Source organism: Ustilaginoidea virens, chromosome 1, assembly GCF_000687475.1.
Source record: "Ustilaginoidea virens chromosome 1, complete sequence".
Taxonomy (NCBI): domain Eukaryota; kingdom Fungi; phylum Ascomycota; class Sordariomycetes; order Hypocreales; family Clavicipitaceae; genus Ustilaginoidea; species Ustilaginoidea virens.
The window spans coordinates 6,715,260-6,728,056 of NC_057316.1; the positions used below are offsets into that span (position 1 = coordinate 6,715,260).

Here is a 12,797-nt window from a genome sequence, read left to right on the forward strand (position 1 = left end):
CATGTAAGCACCTGGGTTTTGGGTTTGATGTTTTCCGAAAGGACCTGTCGCCATTTCAGGCGAAAGACTGACAGGTTCCAGGTCTTGAAGCTGGGAGACTGACCAGCAACTCAAAACTCTCGAAACTCCAGCCCAGCCAAGTGGACCCTGGGAACTAACCAGTCATGTTGCCGCCAGGTCCAAGCAGGGGGAACCTGAGCCATGCCGTTTCCAGTAATGAGCTTGAGAACCCGTCGACGTGCTTCTTTCCATCCTCTTCCAGCCCCGACCATCCCATCCTCCTCCAACTGAAGCATCCCCCGCCTGCATCGAGCGCCCAAGGTCGCCATGATACGCTCCGCGCCTGCGCCTCGAGCAGCGTCGAGCCCGTCCCTCGCGCGCTGGACCTGCCGAGCGTGCCTCGCGCGCCGCCCCTACTCCAGGAAACCTGACGCGCGCGAGCCCCCAGACCACAGAAGGCTGGGCTTGCAACAAGAGCTCTTCATCACGTCCGTATACAGCCCCGGGTCGCCCATCTTCCTACCGCACGGCGCCACAGTGTTCAACCGGCTCGTCGACTTCTTGCGCAAGCAATACGTCCGATACGGCTTCCAGGAGGTCATCACGCCCACCATATACAAGAAGGCCCTGTGGGCCAAGTCGGGCCACTTGCAGCACTACGCCGACGACATGTACTCGGTGACTGGCGCCAGACACGCTGCCAGCAAGGACGCCGAGAACCGCCGCGGCGGGCCCTGCTGCGGGGGGCAAGGCTTCCCCACGGAAGCCGACGACGCCGAGGCCGACGATGAGTACGGTCTCAAGCCCATGAACTGCCCTGGCCATTGCCTCATCTTCGCGGCCAAGCCCCGCAGCTACCGAGAGCTTCCCGTGCGGTACGCCGACTTTGGCCCCCTGCACCGAAACGAAATCTCCGGAGCCCTGTCCGGCCTGACGCGCCTGCGCCGCTTCCACCAGGACGACGGGCACATCTTCTGTCGGCCGTGCCAAGTCGAGGGGGAGATTGGGAGGACGCTGGATTTCGTCAAGGGCGTTTACAACGTGCTGCGACTGGGGGTGAGCTACAGGCTTGCCCTGTCGACGCGGCCGGCCCATCACTTTATCGGGACGGAGGAGGAATGGGACCGGGCCGAGGACCGACTCAAGCGAGCATTGGACGCATCGGGCATGGACTGGAGCATCAACCAGGGAGACGGCGCTTTCTACGGCCCCAAGATTGACGTCGTGGTCAAGGACTCGGATGGGAAAGAGCACCAAACCGCGACGATCCAGCTCGACTTTCAGCTCCCAAAGAGATTCGAGCTGGAGTACCAGGCGCCAGCGCCGGAATACGAAGCGAGAGGCGAGACGACGACGGACCCCGCCCTGCTTGCGGAATACGGTCCCGTGCGGCCCGTCATGATTCATCGAGCCGTCCTGGGCTCCGTGGAACGATTGATGGCCCTGCTGATGGAGTCGTACGGCGGCAAGTGGCCCTTTTGGCTGAACCCGCGCCAAGCCGTCATCCTCACCGTCAATACTTCCCAGCCCGTCCTCGACTGGGCAGAAGAGGTCAAGGAGATACTGCTGGGCCTGAGGAAAGAGGCAGAGGCCGGCTCGCCGAGCGTGACCGGGCCCCCCAACCCAACCGGCTTGTCGGTCGAGCTTGACTGCACAGCACGTTCGTTGGGCTCCAAGATTCGCGATGCGCGGAGCAGTGGCTACAGCCAGGTGCTTGTCGTCGGAGAGGAGGATGTCAAGAACCGCCAGGTCAGCCTGGGCAAGGAGAGGATGAGTCCCACGGAGATGCGCCAACGATTGCGCAGCATGGCGGATGCATTCGAATAAACTGGGTGGATTTATCTTGCGTCCCACGTTATATATCATCACCATCCTTGCAGAACTGTACGCCGACTTGTGACACAAAATCCTTCCCTTCCCTTCCCTTCCCACAGCAGACTTTAAAAAATAGACGGCCGAAAAAAAAGTAGACAATTGGTAGAGAGAGAGAAAAAAAAAACAAATATAAGCAAAGTCAAGAAAAGAAACACCGACAATTGCCGCTTGCGAAAGCCCTCGTCATGTCTAGTTCGTTTTCCGATGATTCTATTCTCATGTCATGTATTAAAATGCAACGCTTGGGCCGACTTCCTCGATTTTCTTATTCCCGGGATCGTGAAACAATACATTGTACCTGGCCGTGCCACAAGTGGCGCCGAAGTATGCTACAGGGTGATGTTTAATTGGCATGTGATTCGTTTTGAGAAGAAAAAAAAATTTCACCCCCATGCCCCGAATCGACTGAGTCTGATGATGGTGAGACAGCAGCACATCCAATGGTGGCGGCGAAAAAGATATTACCGACTGGGGTTGTTGCGTTTGATTTATGCTGACCCGCCAGAGCCACGAAGCAGCCTCGGCTCAACTCTAGGCTGTGCGCGTTCTCGCAGGTTGGAGGGGTATCGTATTGCCGCCACTGAAAGGATATTGCCCGTCAAGTCCATCATGTGATGGTACGTTTCCGGGGGGAGGGGTGAGGGGGAGAGAGTTGGATGCTGATCCTCTGGACTGGGTGGCGCCATCATCTCGGTTGACGATTGGCGATATGCTAACATGTGCGAGAACAGGCTGGTTTCATGCTTCAGCCCTTTGGCCGGCTGTGGTTCGGATCGTTTAGCACCCTGGCGTGCGAGACGTTGTTAGCCACCTTGGGAGGTAGTCAGCACGCCGCGGGAGGAGCGGGACGGGGAGGGATCGGGCCGGGAAGGGACTGGGACGGGTGGGTAGGAGAAGCCGAGGGCGCAGCTTACTTTTTGAAGTCGTCGTCAACGTGGCCACCGGCTAGTTCAATGCGGTCTATTAGGGTACGGCGCTCCTGAATCTGTTGGCGCATGTATTCAACGGTGCGCTTGAGCACCAGACCTTCAGACCGGCCCTGGCCTTCTAATCCGGGGACAAGCTCGGTTAGGCGATCAAATCCTTCACGAATGGCCTGTCTGCGCTTTTGTTCTAGAGAAGCGCGCATCATGTCAGAGATACTTGATTGCCAACGCCAACGAGGCAGCGGTTGACTGAGGGCAGCAACAGCTGGAGGAGGGACAAGAGGAGAGGCCTGGTTCAAGGTGCCGCAGTCTAGGGACTTGGGAAGTTTCATGCCACGGAGCATGGCGGCTCGCTCGCTACCTGGGAAAGCGAGACTGAAACCAAAAGGGGCAGCATACCTGAAGCGATATGGTTCTGTTTCTTCTCCTCTTCCGTTAATCGAGGCTTCTCATCGGCGCCAGCCCCGCCATTCTCGCGAGAGGAAATCGAAGCATCGTTAGGTGACGACATGATGAGCGGTCTGCGTTGCGGTATGTCGCGGCCGGGGCTGCTGTTTGAAGTGAAGAGGTGCGCCGCTTCAGTGATGTCTTGTCGCTTTTATGTGAGAATTTCCCGCCCGCAAAGCGATTAATCAGCAGGGAGAGGAATGCGTCGGGCTTGACGTACGTTTGTTGCGCCAAGAGTGACGACGGAAAAAAGAGGTTGGTTTCACCAGCCCACCTCAAGACTGGCGAAGTTTCAGGCGAGAGCTTGCTGGAAAAAGCCCCCCCTTACCATCCGACCCCCCCCCCCCCCCACAATAACTTGACTGACCTGACCAGTGCTCTTTCCTACAATATAGATACGCTAATAAGTACCTAGTAGTAGATCCTCAAATCTATAGTAGCCACTACACTATAAGTACCTTTATATTTATACTTCTATATAAAATGACTTCTTTTCCTTTTTTATCAGGTACCCTTATCTAGGAACCTAGTAGAAAAGTAAAGAAAGTACTTCTATACATATCTTTCTATACAAAGTGACTTATACTATTTTTCTCTAATAAACTACCTACCTAATTATATTAAGAATATAGCCTACAGTCAGTTGAGCATTGTGGGGGGTTCGGATGACAAGGGGGGGGGTAATAATGGTCGGTTGACATCAAGTGTAGTCTGACCAGCAGGGCAAGCGCTGGCGTCAATCACATGCACGAAGGAGCAACGTCCACATGCCATGCGGTTTGGGGCTTGGCCTGGGAGGGGCTTGTAGGGTTGTTGTACGGAGTATGTTGTACGGAGCACCTGGCACGTGCTCCGTTCCTTGTGGGGTTGTAGGCTTGCAGCATAATGAAAGCCGAAACTGAACATGCTGGGCCAAGCAATTTATGGTGACCTGACTTTATCTGGTTGAAATCCGCCCCCGTTTCCCTGATTTATTTCGGATGGGATAAGCAGATACCAGTGCAAGTCGTTTGGCTCTCCACTGCTTTGTTCAATGGCTCCGCACGCACATTCAGACTCCCAGCCTTTTAGGTCGCGGAGGTTGATCAGCCGGGAACAAGCTCATGTAGCCAAGTACCTACCTACCTACCTCTTACCTGGTATCTCTAGGTGCCCAGGTAGGTACTTTCCAGTATATCCATCCTACTGCACACATCTTAGGCACCAAAGGTATTCTGGCCCAAAGGTCTGGGGCTTGAACCTTGACAGGCCTGGCTGATCAACCCCGGCTCAACCCCGGCTCAACCCCGCTTGCCCTTGCTGCAGTCATCCCGACCTTGCAAGTGATTCGGATCCGGATGGCGGAGCTACCAATACGACCTAGGTGAGTCATTGATGGCCTCGGCGCACATCCCTCGCTCCCTTACTCCCTTAATACCATTCTTTAGATGATAGACTTCCTTCTTAATTAATCCTAATTTCACATCGAGTCCTTGCAGCCAGGCACCCAGGCATGCTACTTCTGCACTTTGCATTTAACAACACAAGAAGCCCTGTTACTTCACCTTTTCCACGCAGTTTTCATGTCAATCGAAGCGCCCCCCGAGTTTGTGATCAATTTCGGTGCAGATTAAGTACTGCGCAAATCATTTTCTGCCCCCCTTCACATAGTCTCGGATATATACGATGCTTTAGTCTGTAGCCCACTCATAACAGCTCCTCGGTTTCCGAATTTTCCTCGTCAAACTCATCCATATCTTGCCGAAACACGACCTTCTCAGCCATGGAAAGGCATCGTTTGACTGGTAGCCCTACGACATTGTCGACGCTGCCTTCAATTCTCTCGGCCAGCATCATGCCTCCTATGCCTTGAATAGCGTAGCCGCCTGCCTTGTCCACACCTTCACAGGTCTTGACATAGGCCTCGATCACGTCGTCCGGAAGGCCGTTGGCCTCGCTGAAAAAGTACACCTTTGTCTCCTCAGTGTGTGTCAAAATACAATATCCGGGATGCCTGGCGTCTTCTCGCGGTGCCAATACAGTAACAGCCGTAAGAACTCGGTGCATTCCTGTGTCTCGCATGTGCTTGAGCATTCGGATGTGATCCGCCTCACTTCGTGGCTTCTCCAGAATACGCCCATCGCGTGTTACTATCACCGTGTCGGCAGAAATAACGAGGTCAGGGTCTGGAATGGATTTCAAGTGCGTATCCAGACACGTCTGGTACACGTCCAGGCATTTCCGCCGAGACGTCTCCGCGACATACTCATAAGGCCCGTAAACCGCCTTGTCCAGATCCTCCGGTTTCGTCGAAGGGGTGATTTCTAAATTACGGAAACCAACCTAGGCCAAAATGAGCATCAAGGCACCACGCGGCTCTAATGACATGTTTACCTGCTGAAGCAATGCTCTTCGCCGGGGTGATGCGGAGGCAAGTACTACTCTCTTGGAGTTGAGGTGCCTCAGGATCGGCAGATCAAGGGGTTGCACGGGCCTTCGCGAAGGACCCAGAGGTCGAAGAGCATTGCTTACGTTTCCAGCCGCGGCTTGCGTATAATCGGGCGGCGGAGGGTTGCTTGCGATGGTTGAGTCCGTCATAATTGCTGTGATGGGAAAGGGGGTGATGGCGGAAGTCTTCGGCTGAAGTTTGAGCAGCCCAGTGACGGCAACTCACTGTACGGAGTACAGACGTACCCGTCGGCGACTAAGAGGTCCTAGAGGTCCGGAGGTAGAGGTAGGTACCTAGGTGGGTACCAGGTACATAAGGCAGTAGATCGACTCTGTACTCCGTACGCGCAACCGATTCACCTGAAGACCTGGAGAGACGGACAACAACCGCCATGGCCTGGAGGGGAGCTGCCCCGCTTGTATTTATTTCGCAGAACCTCCGATCTCGTTGAAACCAGGCCAGAAACTACACTGAGTCTGGATCTGTCAAAGGCCTCACAGTGGGCTCGTGAGATAAGCTGAGATTTCTAATTGAACCGCCCTTTTACTGAAATGTAAGATTATGTTCACCTTTGTTGTAGACTCGCAACTGACCGTGTTCTCAATTGGCGCTTCTTTGTACTTGTCTTATGCCTACGCCAGGATCGCTGCCTTGTTGCCTGAGTACCCAGGAACTAAATGCGGACTTAGCCTTGCAGAAACAAGGCCTGTTTGCCGGTACGTATCTCGTTGCGTGCCTTTCTGGGCGCCAGTGAATTCGAACTTTGATAACCCATCATTGCTTAATCTTCTCAAGGCCCCCATGAATTTGGTCCGTCTCCAAACGCCCTCGACTTTAATCTTGTACGGCCAAGATTCCGAAGCCCGCCTCACCCTTACGCGCGATTCTTGCAAGTCAATATCGCGGCTCGCACAGTTGCCCACAACGCGGCGCTGCCCACGCGTCGAGCGCATATCTTCAGCATCACCATCCATTTCTGCCGGCAGCCTTCGGAGCTGTTACTACCAGCGCAGTAGTCTATTTTGCCATTATTTCTGATTTCGTATTATGCGTCTGTCGCGACGTTGGTGCCTTGCGTGACAATGGACAGCAAGCGCAAGGCCAATGGCCATGCTGCCGTCGAAGTAGATGACCGTTCAGCAAAGCGACGCAAATTAGCTGTTAGTAGCGATGAAACATACCCCCGCGCAGGATGATTTTTGACTTGGTGGAAGCTTATGGTATTGCTAACCCTTTGATGCGCTAGGAATTCGATCTTTCCAAAGCCGAGTCGCGCGAATCGACTACGGCGTATGGCAATGCGTTTCTCGAACAGATTCGACGAACGCAAGATAAAAGGTGTCTATTGCAATGTTCACTCCTGGCCACTATTCGAAAGCTGACGTGTTGGGGTTTATTGTAGCGGACGATTGGTCGCAACGTATTTTGAAAAACTTCTCCCTCGAGCGGGAAATGAAGAATATTATAAGCGCACTAGGATGCCAATCGCTCTTGAAACGGTTGAGGAGAAGCTGAGCAAAGGCTATTTCAAAAACCTCGCGGAACTGGAAAGCTACTTTAAGCGAATGATAGCCAACGCCAAGGAGTTTTACCCCCGCTCCTCGGCCGTTTTCGATGACGCGGAGCGCGTCCGCAAGGCTCTCAGCAACTACATGACGAAAAACAACCCAGCATATCAAACTCGCAATTATCAAGCAGTGGCCACTCCGCTTCCACCCGAGAACGGGGAAGAGGAACAGGGACAGGAAGAAGAGCAGGAACAGAAACAAGACGAGGAACTGGACGCAACAGATGATGATGCCAAAGGCGAAGACGAAGAAAAAGAAGGTGGAAATGTAAAAGAGGAAGAGGATAGAGGAGAAGACGAAGAGGAAGAAGGAGAAGAAGAGGAGGAGGAGGAGGAGGAACAAGAGGAACAAGAAGCAGAGCCTACGTCCCGACGCAGGCCAATCATCTTGAAACGTAATGGCCCGGGACGTCTCTCCAGAAATTCGACTGGTTTTGCAGACAGTCCACGACGGGCGAAACCGAACGGCCGCCCCGACTATGAGTACCACAATGTGCCTTTTAAGGGTTTAAGCTTCCAACAAGCTCAGGAAAAGCTCGTTGAAGAATTGCTTCGCTACAAAGAGCCAGAGTAAGTCTATAGCGTGCTGATGTTGGTTTCTTGGCCTCGACAGTTAATAGCATTTCAGGTACGATGGTTTCTTCGAACCATTCGTCAACTTACCGCCCCGGTCGTTGAAGGACTACTACCGGGTGGTCGCAGACCCCCTATCGCTGAAGAAGCTCCAGAAGGAAGTTTTGGGCATCCAGGGTCGCGGCGAACCTACCGGCATAAGCGTTTTTAAGAGCTGGAGCGCGCTGGAAGACAGGGCGAAGCTCTTGTGGACAAATGCGTACTTCTACAACGAAGAGGGCAGCGAGATCTACGACCTTGCCCAAGAACTCGAAGTATGCGCCGCATCGCCGCATGGATTCTCGCGCGTTTCGCTGACCTCGATTCCTAGAAAGCGTTCAACGAGCTTTTGAACAAGGCGCGAGCTGCTGTTCAAGAGCCGACGCAGGCCAAGATCAAACTCAAGGTTGGGCAGAATGGCGCCGCAGCCTCGTCGAAAAGAGTTAGCATTCATGTTGGCGGTCGAGCAAGCACTGTTGACTCACCAGCGCCACAGACCACGCAGTCGGTTGAGTCTCCCTCTAGCGGTTCTCTTGTCAACGGCACGGCCAAGCAGACAGCGGCGCTCAATGCTCCGCCGAGTGCGTCGCTTTCGGTCTCGTCGCCGAGCCCATCTGCCCACCCCGGCTTGAAAGCAGAAGAGAATTCGAGATTGTCGCCGGCGGTGTCGGGTCAAACAACGACGAAAACCGTCATGGGTCCTGCGACACCCATGGCACAACCGCCGGCAACCCCTGGGCCACCCTTGATGCAATCAACAAACCCGATGGCTAACGGCTACCTTGAGCCAAAACGGCTCCGGGCTCCTGGAAAAGGTTCGTCGTCCAAGTCTTATTCGTCTCGTGCAAACTCATCCTCTGCTGTTCTGACCGCTTCCCAAGGCATCCAAGATGCTCTCATTTCGCGGCTGCGGATCCAGCTCCATCCCAGCACGCAGGCCGAGCAGCCCGTTTTGCTGGACATCCTCCCCCTTCCCCGCGAGATGTCGCAGTCGGCCACGGTGAACCTCCCCGCCAGCATCAACCGCGTCTTCATCCTCGCCCAGCTGCCCGATTTCCTCCAGGACCGCCAGTACAGCCTCTGGCTCCTCGTCGACAAGCAGCCCCTCAAGCCTTGCCTGCAGCCCCTTCCCAACCAACTGCTCCAGGAGCGCGCTTTCGACGTCATGCTTCACCCGGGAATCAACGTCATCGAGGCACATCTCATTGCCGCGGTCCCCCGACACGAGCGAGAGAACGCGGGCGGATCGGAAGTGGAGCTGGAGATTTTTACCGCCTTCGCCAACGTTCTTCGCCATTGACATGCAGAACCCTGGCGACGAAGTAGTTTGTTTGCTGTACGGCCGAGACGGAGAGTTGGGTGGGTGGGGGGGGATTTACGCTGTATTGCTCTCAGTTCGTTGGGTCGGTTCGGTCTGTGAACGCTTGAATATTTTTTCTTCATCTGGAGCAGGCATGTCTCATGGCAGCAGACCGCCATGCTTGATGTACGAGGTTATGCGCAAGGTATTGTTCAGCAAAAGAGGTACGAAATGTCTAAACGATTCCTTTCTTATACCGCCCATGGCAGTATCTGCATGAGCAAAGGGTTTTTTTTTCCGTCACTATCACCATCACCGTCACCGTCACCCCAGTGTCACTGCGCGTTGCGTTCATGGTCTCATTAAATTTTGAAAATAAAATAAGATCCTTCGTTCCACCACCGAATTGCAGGCTAGTAGGATACTTTGCTTCAACTGGACGTCTCAATAATTACTACACAGAGTGACCGTTGCATAATTCGCACTTTTCAGTCCTGCTCAAGTCGCTTCTGCAACGGAAGCACATGCTTGAGACCGGTTTGGATGGACACGAAGGCCTTTCGCTTGGGGTCGTACCAGCCAACCACATAAACACCCATCACCCTAACTGTGCCTTGAAGCTCCACCAGTCCATCAACACGCACGCACCCTCGACCCGGCGGTTCCTTCAAGGGCTTCCAGTTCTTTGTAAAGGTCGAGAATGCGTCGCGCAAGGCGCCTTTTAGTCGGGGGTCGAGCTGGCTATCCGCGCCGATATAAGGCCCTACCACGTCGCCAAAGCTTGCTGAAACTGGCAAGTCTGACGGTTTCTCGGCACTGTTTGGGGCCTTGGCGGCCTTTGGCCATTGTGCCTTGACTATCCGATTCGCAGTTATAGTCTGCCAGGACGACTCCTGCGGTGGCTCTGTATGCGACCCAACGGCCTCGGCCAAGCCTTGATATGTCTCTCTACAGAGGGACTTGACAAACGTCCAGACGGATAAAGCCACCGCCTTGGGATATAAAACCATGTTCAGGCGGCCGGCAGCTAGCGAATCGATTGGACGGTCTCCCCAGTATATACCGTCATCGTCGATGATAATTCTAGTCCCACATCAGCGATACTTTCTAGGGCGCGACATGTTGGGAGGAGTATTCATTCGGAAAAACGTACCCCGAGATGTGGTGCTTTGGAGGTGGCACTTGCGGGAAAATAATGTCGAGCCAGACTTTCCTTATCCGAACTTCTTTACCGCCCAATAACCAGAGATAGGTGGGATTCTTTTCGACTCCTCGTCTTATGAATTCCGCCAATTCGGCTGTGAAGCTGGTCAGCCCAAGGACCGCCAGAGTGTAGACACTGGTCTCCCACCTGTAATCTCATTCCGCGCCTTCCGATCTTTGTTGAGCGCCGAAAAGACCGACGATTCGGGATCGGAGCCTTTGTAAGGCGGTTGCCCAACCTCCTTCGTAGTGAATGGGAACGGAAGAAAAAGTATCGGCTCATCCGTCTCAGCCGATGCTTCCATTTCCCGTTTCTCTTTTTCCGAAAGATTGTCCCATTCGAGCTCGGCCCAGTCAAGAAGGGGATCGATTACGACCCAGGCGAATAGCTGCCAGCATGTGTAGAATGACAGGGTGGCGAACGCGACATGTCTGAGAAGTCCGCAATGTCAGCTTTGAAAGAGCCTGCGCGATTGTTTTCTGAGTATAAGCCGTACCCTAATCGCCTTAGAAAGACTTGTGACTTTGGCGTGGCGACGGTTCGGGACAATTGTGCTGGCACTTTATGCGAGATTGCATCTCGTTTGAATAGCCGTAATGATATTTGACGGCCAGAAGATGGCACCGTTCGGGTGGTGATTCTTAAGCCCGCTGTTGAGGCACGCCTAATTGCCGCCGCCGCCGCATAAGGCAGCATTTCTCAGGAGACTGAAACTGTCTGTGCGGAAAGAAGGGCTTGTTCGTCTCATAGATGCTAAAAGTAAGATGAAGTAGAGAAAAGAAAATATCTGCGTGAAGGCACAAGGCGGCGCGATGCAGGAGCAACAGGCAAGTAGCAAGAGAAATTGAGTCGAAGCAAGACTGAAGCGATAACCGTCTGTTGCAGGTACCAAAAGTCTGGTGCTACGTTCCAGTGCCTTGGCTGGTACCTCCGTACTTTGGGATGACCTGCAAGAGCTGTGGCTTCAAGGCCCACAGTTACATTGTATCCACCGGAAGTATCTGGCGCCGCAAGTCCCGACGACGTTTTTAGGTCGCGCCTCCCCCAGAGAGTCGTCAAGTGTTGCACCCACATGTCCTCGCTGATGCCGCCCCAGCTCAACAACAACGTGCAAGCTTCACCAACCAACTCGCCATGAAGCTCAGCGCCGGGCTCCTAGCTGTCCTCGTCGGCTGTGCTGCCGCATCGCAGCCGCATGCTGAGGTCTTTATTCTACCCGCCATCGATACATCATCTCCGCCAGCCATCACCCCCAGCCTCGCCAGGCTACTGCTTCTTCAGCGATTAGCCTCAAGTGGTCAAGAGCCGTCACTGCAGGATGTTCCTAATGGCGTCGACTCGGAAAATGCTGTCTCGCTTCTGAATCGGTTCGGGAAATCGATACCACCACTTTTCTCAGGCGCGAAGACCTCCCGGCCGAGCCAGCTCGTCTTGATGCTCGAGAACATGAATAAGGAACAAATGGGCGAGCTGCGTAAAGCACTCGGTATGAGTCCGGCACTTACGATCGCCGATCCGCCTGCCGATACATCACATAAAGATCTGGTAGAGCTGGATCTTTACAGAGTCGGTGCGCTAGACGGGAATAAGTGCTCTGTTCAACAGGTCGCAAATCCACTGGAGAACTGCTGGGGCGGGAAGCATTCCGCCGTGGCAAGATATAGAATCTCCGAGGTATGGAATGCAGTCTCTCGTATTGAAATTGAAGCAATGATTTGTCCATAGCTCCACGCGCAAGCAAGGCTGACAAGTTCGCAGGACCCTGAAGTTCTTCAGCAGCTTGCCAAGCAGTTGAAGCAACTTGTCCAGCTTTCCAAGTATGGCGATCTTCAAACAACAATCGTTGCACTGCCTGGTTCAAAGGGTTCTGGCAAGTGGACGGATGAACAACAAGAGTTGCGCCGCCGTCAGGCAGAGCAAGTCATATCTGCGATCAACCAGACAGCGAAGCACCCACAAACAGCCTCCTCTGTTAAAGCAGAACCTGTTTCCTACCCCTCAAGTGGTCGGGTTCAGTCATGTTACGATTCAGAAGCAGCTTGCAATGAAGCAACCCGCAATTGCACCGGACATGGTAGCTGCATGGACAAATTTGCCAGCGGCGGCGGCGGCAAAGCCAAAGACAAGGTCGCTTGCTTCTCTTGCCACTGCCAGGCTACACGAAGCGAGAAAGGGAGCCTGACACACTGGGGTGGCGCCTCGTGCGCGAAGCAGGATGTCAGCGTTCCGTTTTGGCTCTTTGCCGGCTTCACGGTGGCCATGATTGGCATCGTATCCATGTCCATCAGGTTACTGTTCAATGTCGGAGAGGAAAAACTGCCTGGTGTGATTGGCGCCGGTGTTTCCCGGTCAAAATAGAGGTTTTGATTTTATTCTGGTTTGAGAGTGTCCTTTATAAATAGGCCAAAGCAAGCAGATGTCTGATTTGGAGTTTGCAT

At 53.9% G+C, this 12,797-nt stretch overlaps 6 protein-coding genes across 6 annotated transcripts; 3 read left to right on the forward strand and 3 right to left on the reverse strand.

The window, feature by feature from the left end:
- Window positions 1–327: 327 nt before the first annotated feature.
- Window positions 328–1,827, forward strand: UV8b_01563 (uncharacterized protein; the record flags this gene model as incomplete). The annotated part of the gene is made up of 1 exon (XM_043139061.1): window positions 328–1,827. One exon carries the CDS (start codon window positions 328–330, stop codon window positions 1,825–1,827), a length of 1,500 nt encoding a protein of 499 aa, XP_042994995.1.
- Window positions 1,828–2,620: 793 nt separating this feature from the next.
- On the reverse strand, window positions 2,621–3,312 carry UV8b_01564 (uncharacterized protein; the record flags this gene model as incomplete). Its single annotated transcript, XM_043139062.1, has 3 exons — window positions 2,621–2,660; window positions 2,790–2,988; window positions 3,201–3,312. The coding sequence occupies 3 exons, from the start codon at window positions 3,310–3,312 to the stop codon at window positions 2,621–2,623; spliced, it is 351 nt and encodes a 116-aa protein (XP_042994996.1).
- A 1,622-nt stretch (window positions 3,313–4,934) lies between these two features.
- UV8b_01565 (uncharacterized protein) lies at window positions 4,935–5,825 on the reverse strand (the record flags this gene model as incomplete). Its single annotated transcript, XM_043139063.1, has 2 exons — window positions 4,935–5,570; window positions 5,622–5,825. The coding sequence occupies 2 exons, from the start codon at window positions 5,823–5,825 to the stop codon at window positions 4,935–4,937; spliced, it is 840 nt and encodes a 279-aa protein (XP_042994997.1).
- A 933-nt stretch (window positions 5,826–6,758) lies between these two features.
- Window positions 6,759–9,155, forward strand: UV8b_01566 (uncharacterized protein; the record flags this gene model as incomplete). Its single annotated transcript, XM_043139064.1, has 6 exons — window positions 6,759–6,836; window positions 6,923–7,014; window positions 7,079–7,813; window positions 7,872–8,130; window positions 8,187–8,670; window positions 8,737–9,155. 6 exons carry the CDS (start codon window positions 6,759–6,761, stop codon window positions 9,153–9,155), a joined length of 2,067 nt encoding a protein of 688 aa, XP_042994998.1.
- Window positions 9,156–9,643: 488 nt separating this feature from the next.
- UV8b_01567 (uncharacterized protein) lies at window positions 9,644–11,055 on the reverse strand (the record flags this gene model as incomplete). The annotated part of the gene is made up of 4 exons (XM_043139065.1): window positions 9,644–10,238; window positions 10,309–10,453; window positions 10,507–10,790; window positions 10,856–11,055. 4 exons carry the CDS (start codon window positions 11,053–11,055, stop codon window positions 9,644–9,646), a joined length of 1,224 nt encoding a protein of 407 aa, XP_042994999.1.
- Window positions 11,056–11,493: 438 nt separating this feature from the next.
- On the forward strand, window positions 11,494–12,717 carry UV8b_01568 (uncharacterized protein; the record flags this gene model as incomplete). Its single annotated transcript, XM_043139066.1, has 2 exons — window positions 11,494–12,033; window positions 12,118–12,717. 2 exons carry the CDS (start codon window positions 11,494–11,496, stop codon window positions 12,715–12,717), a joined length of 1,140 nt encoding a protein of 379 aa, XP_042995000.1.
- Window positions 12,718–12,797: the final 80 nt, after the last annotated feature.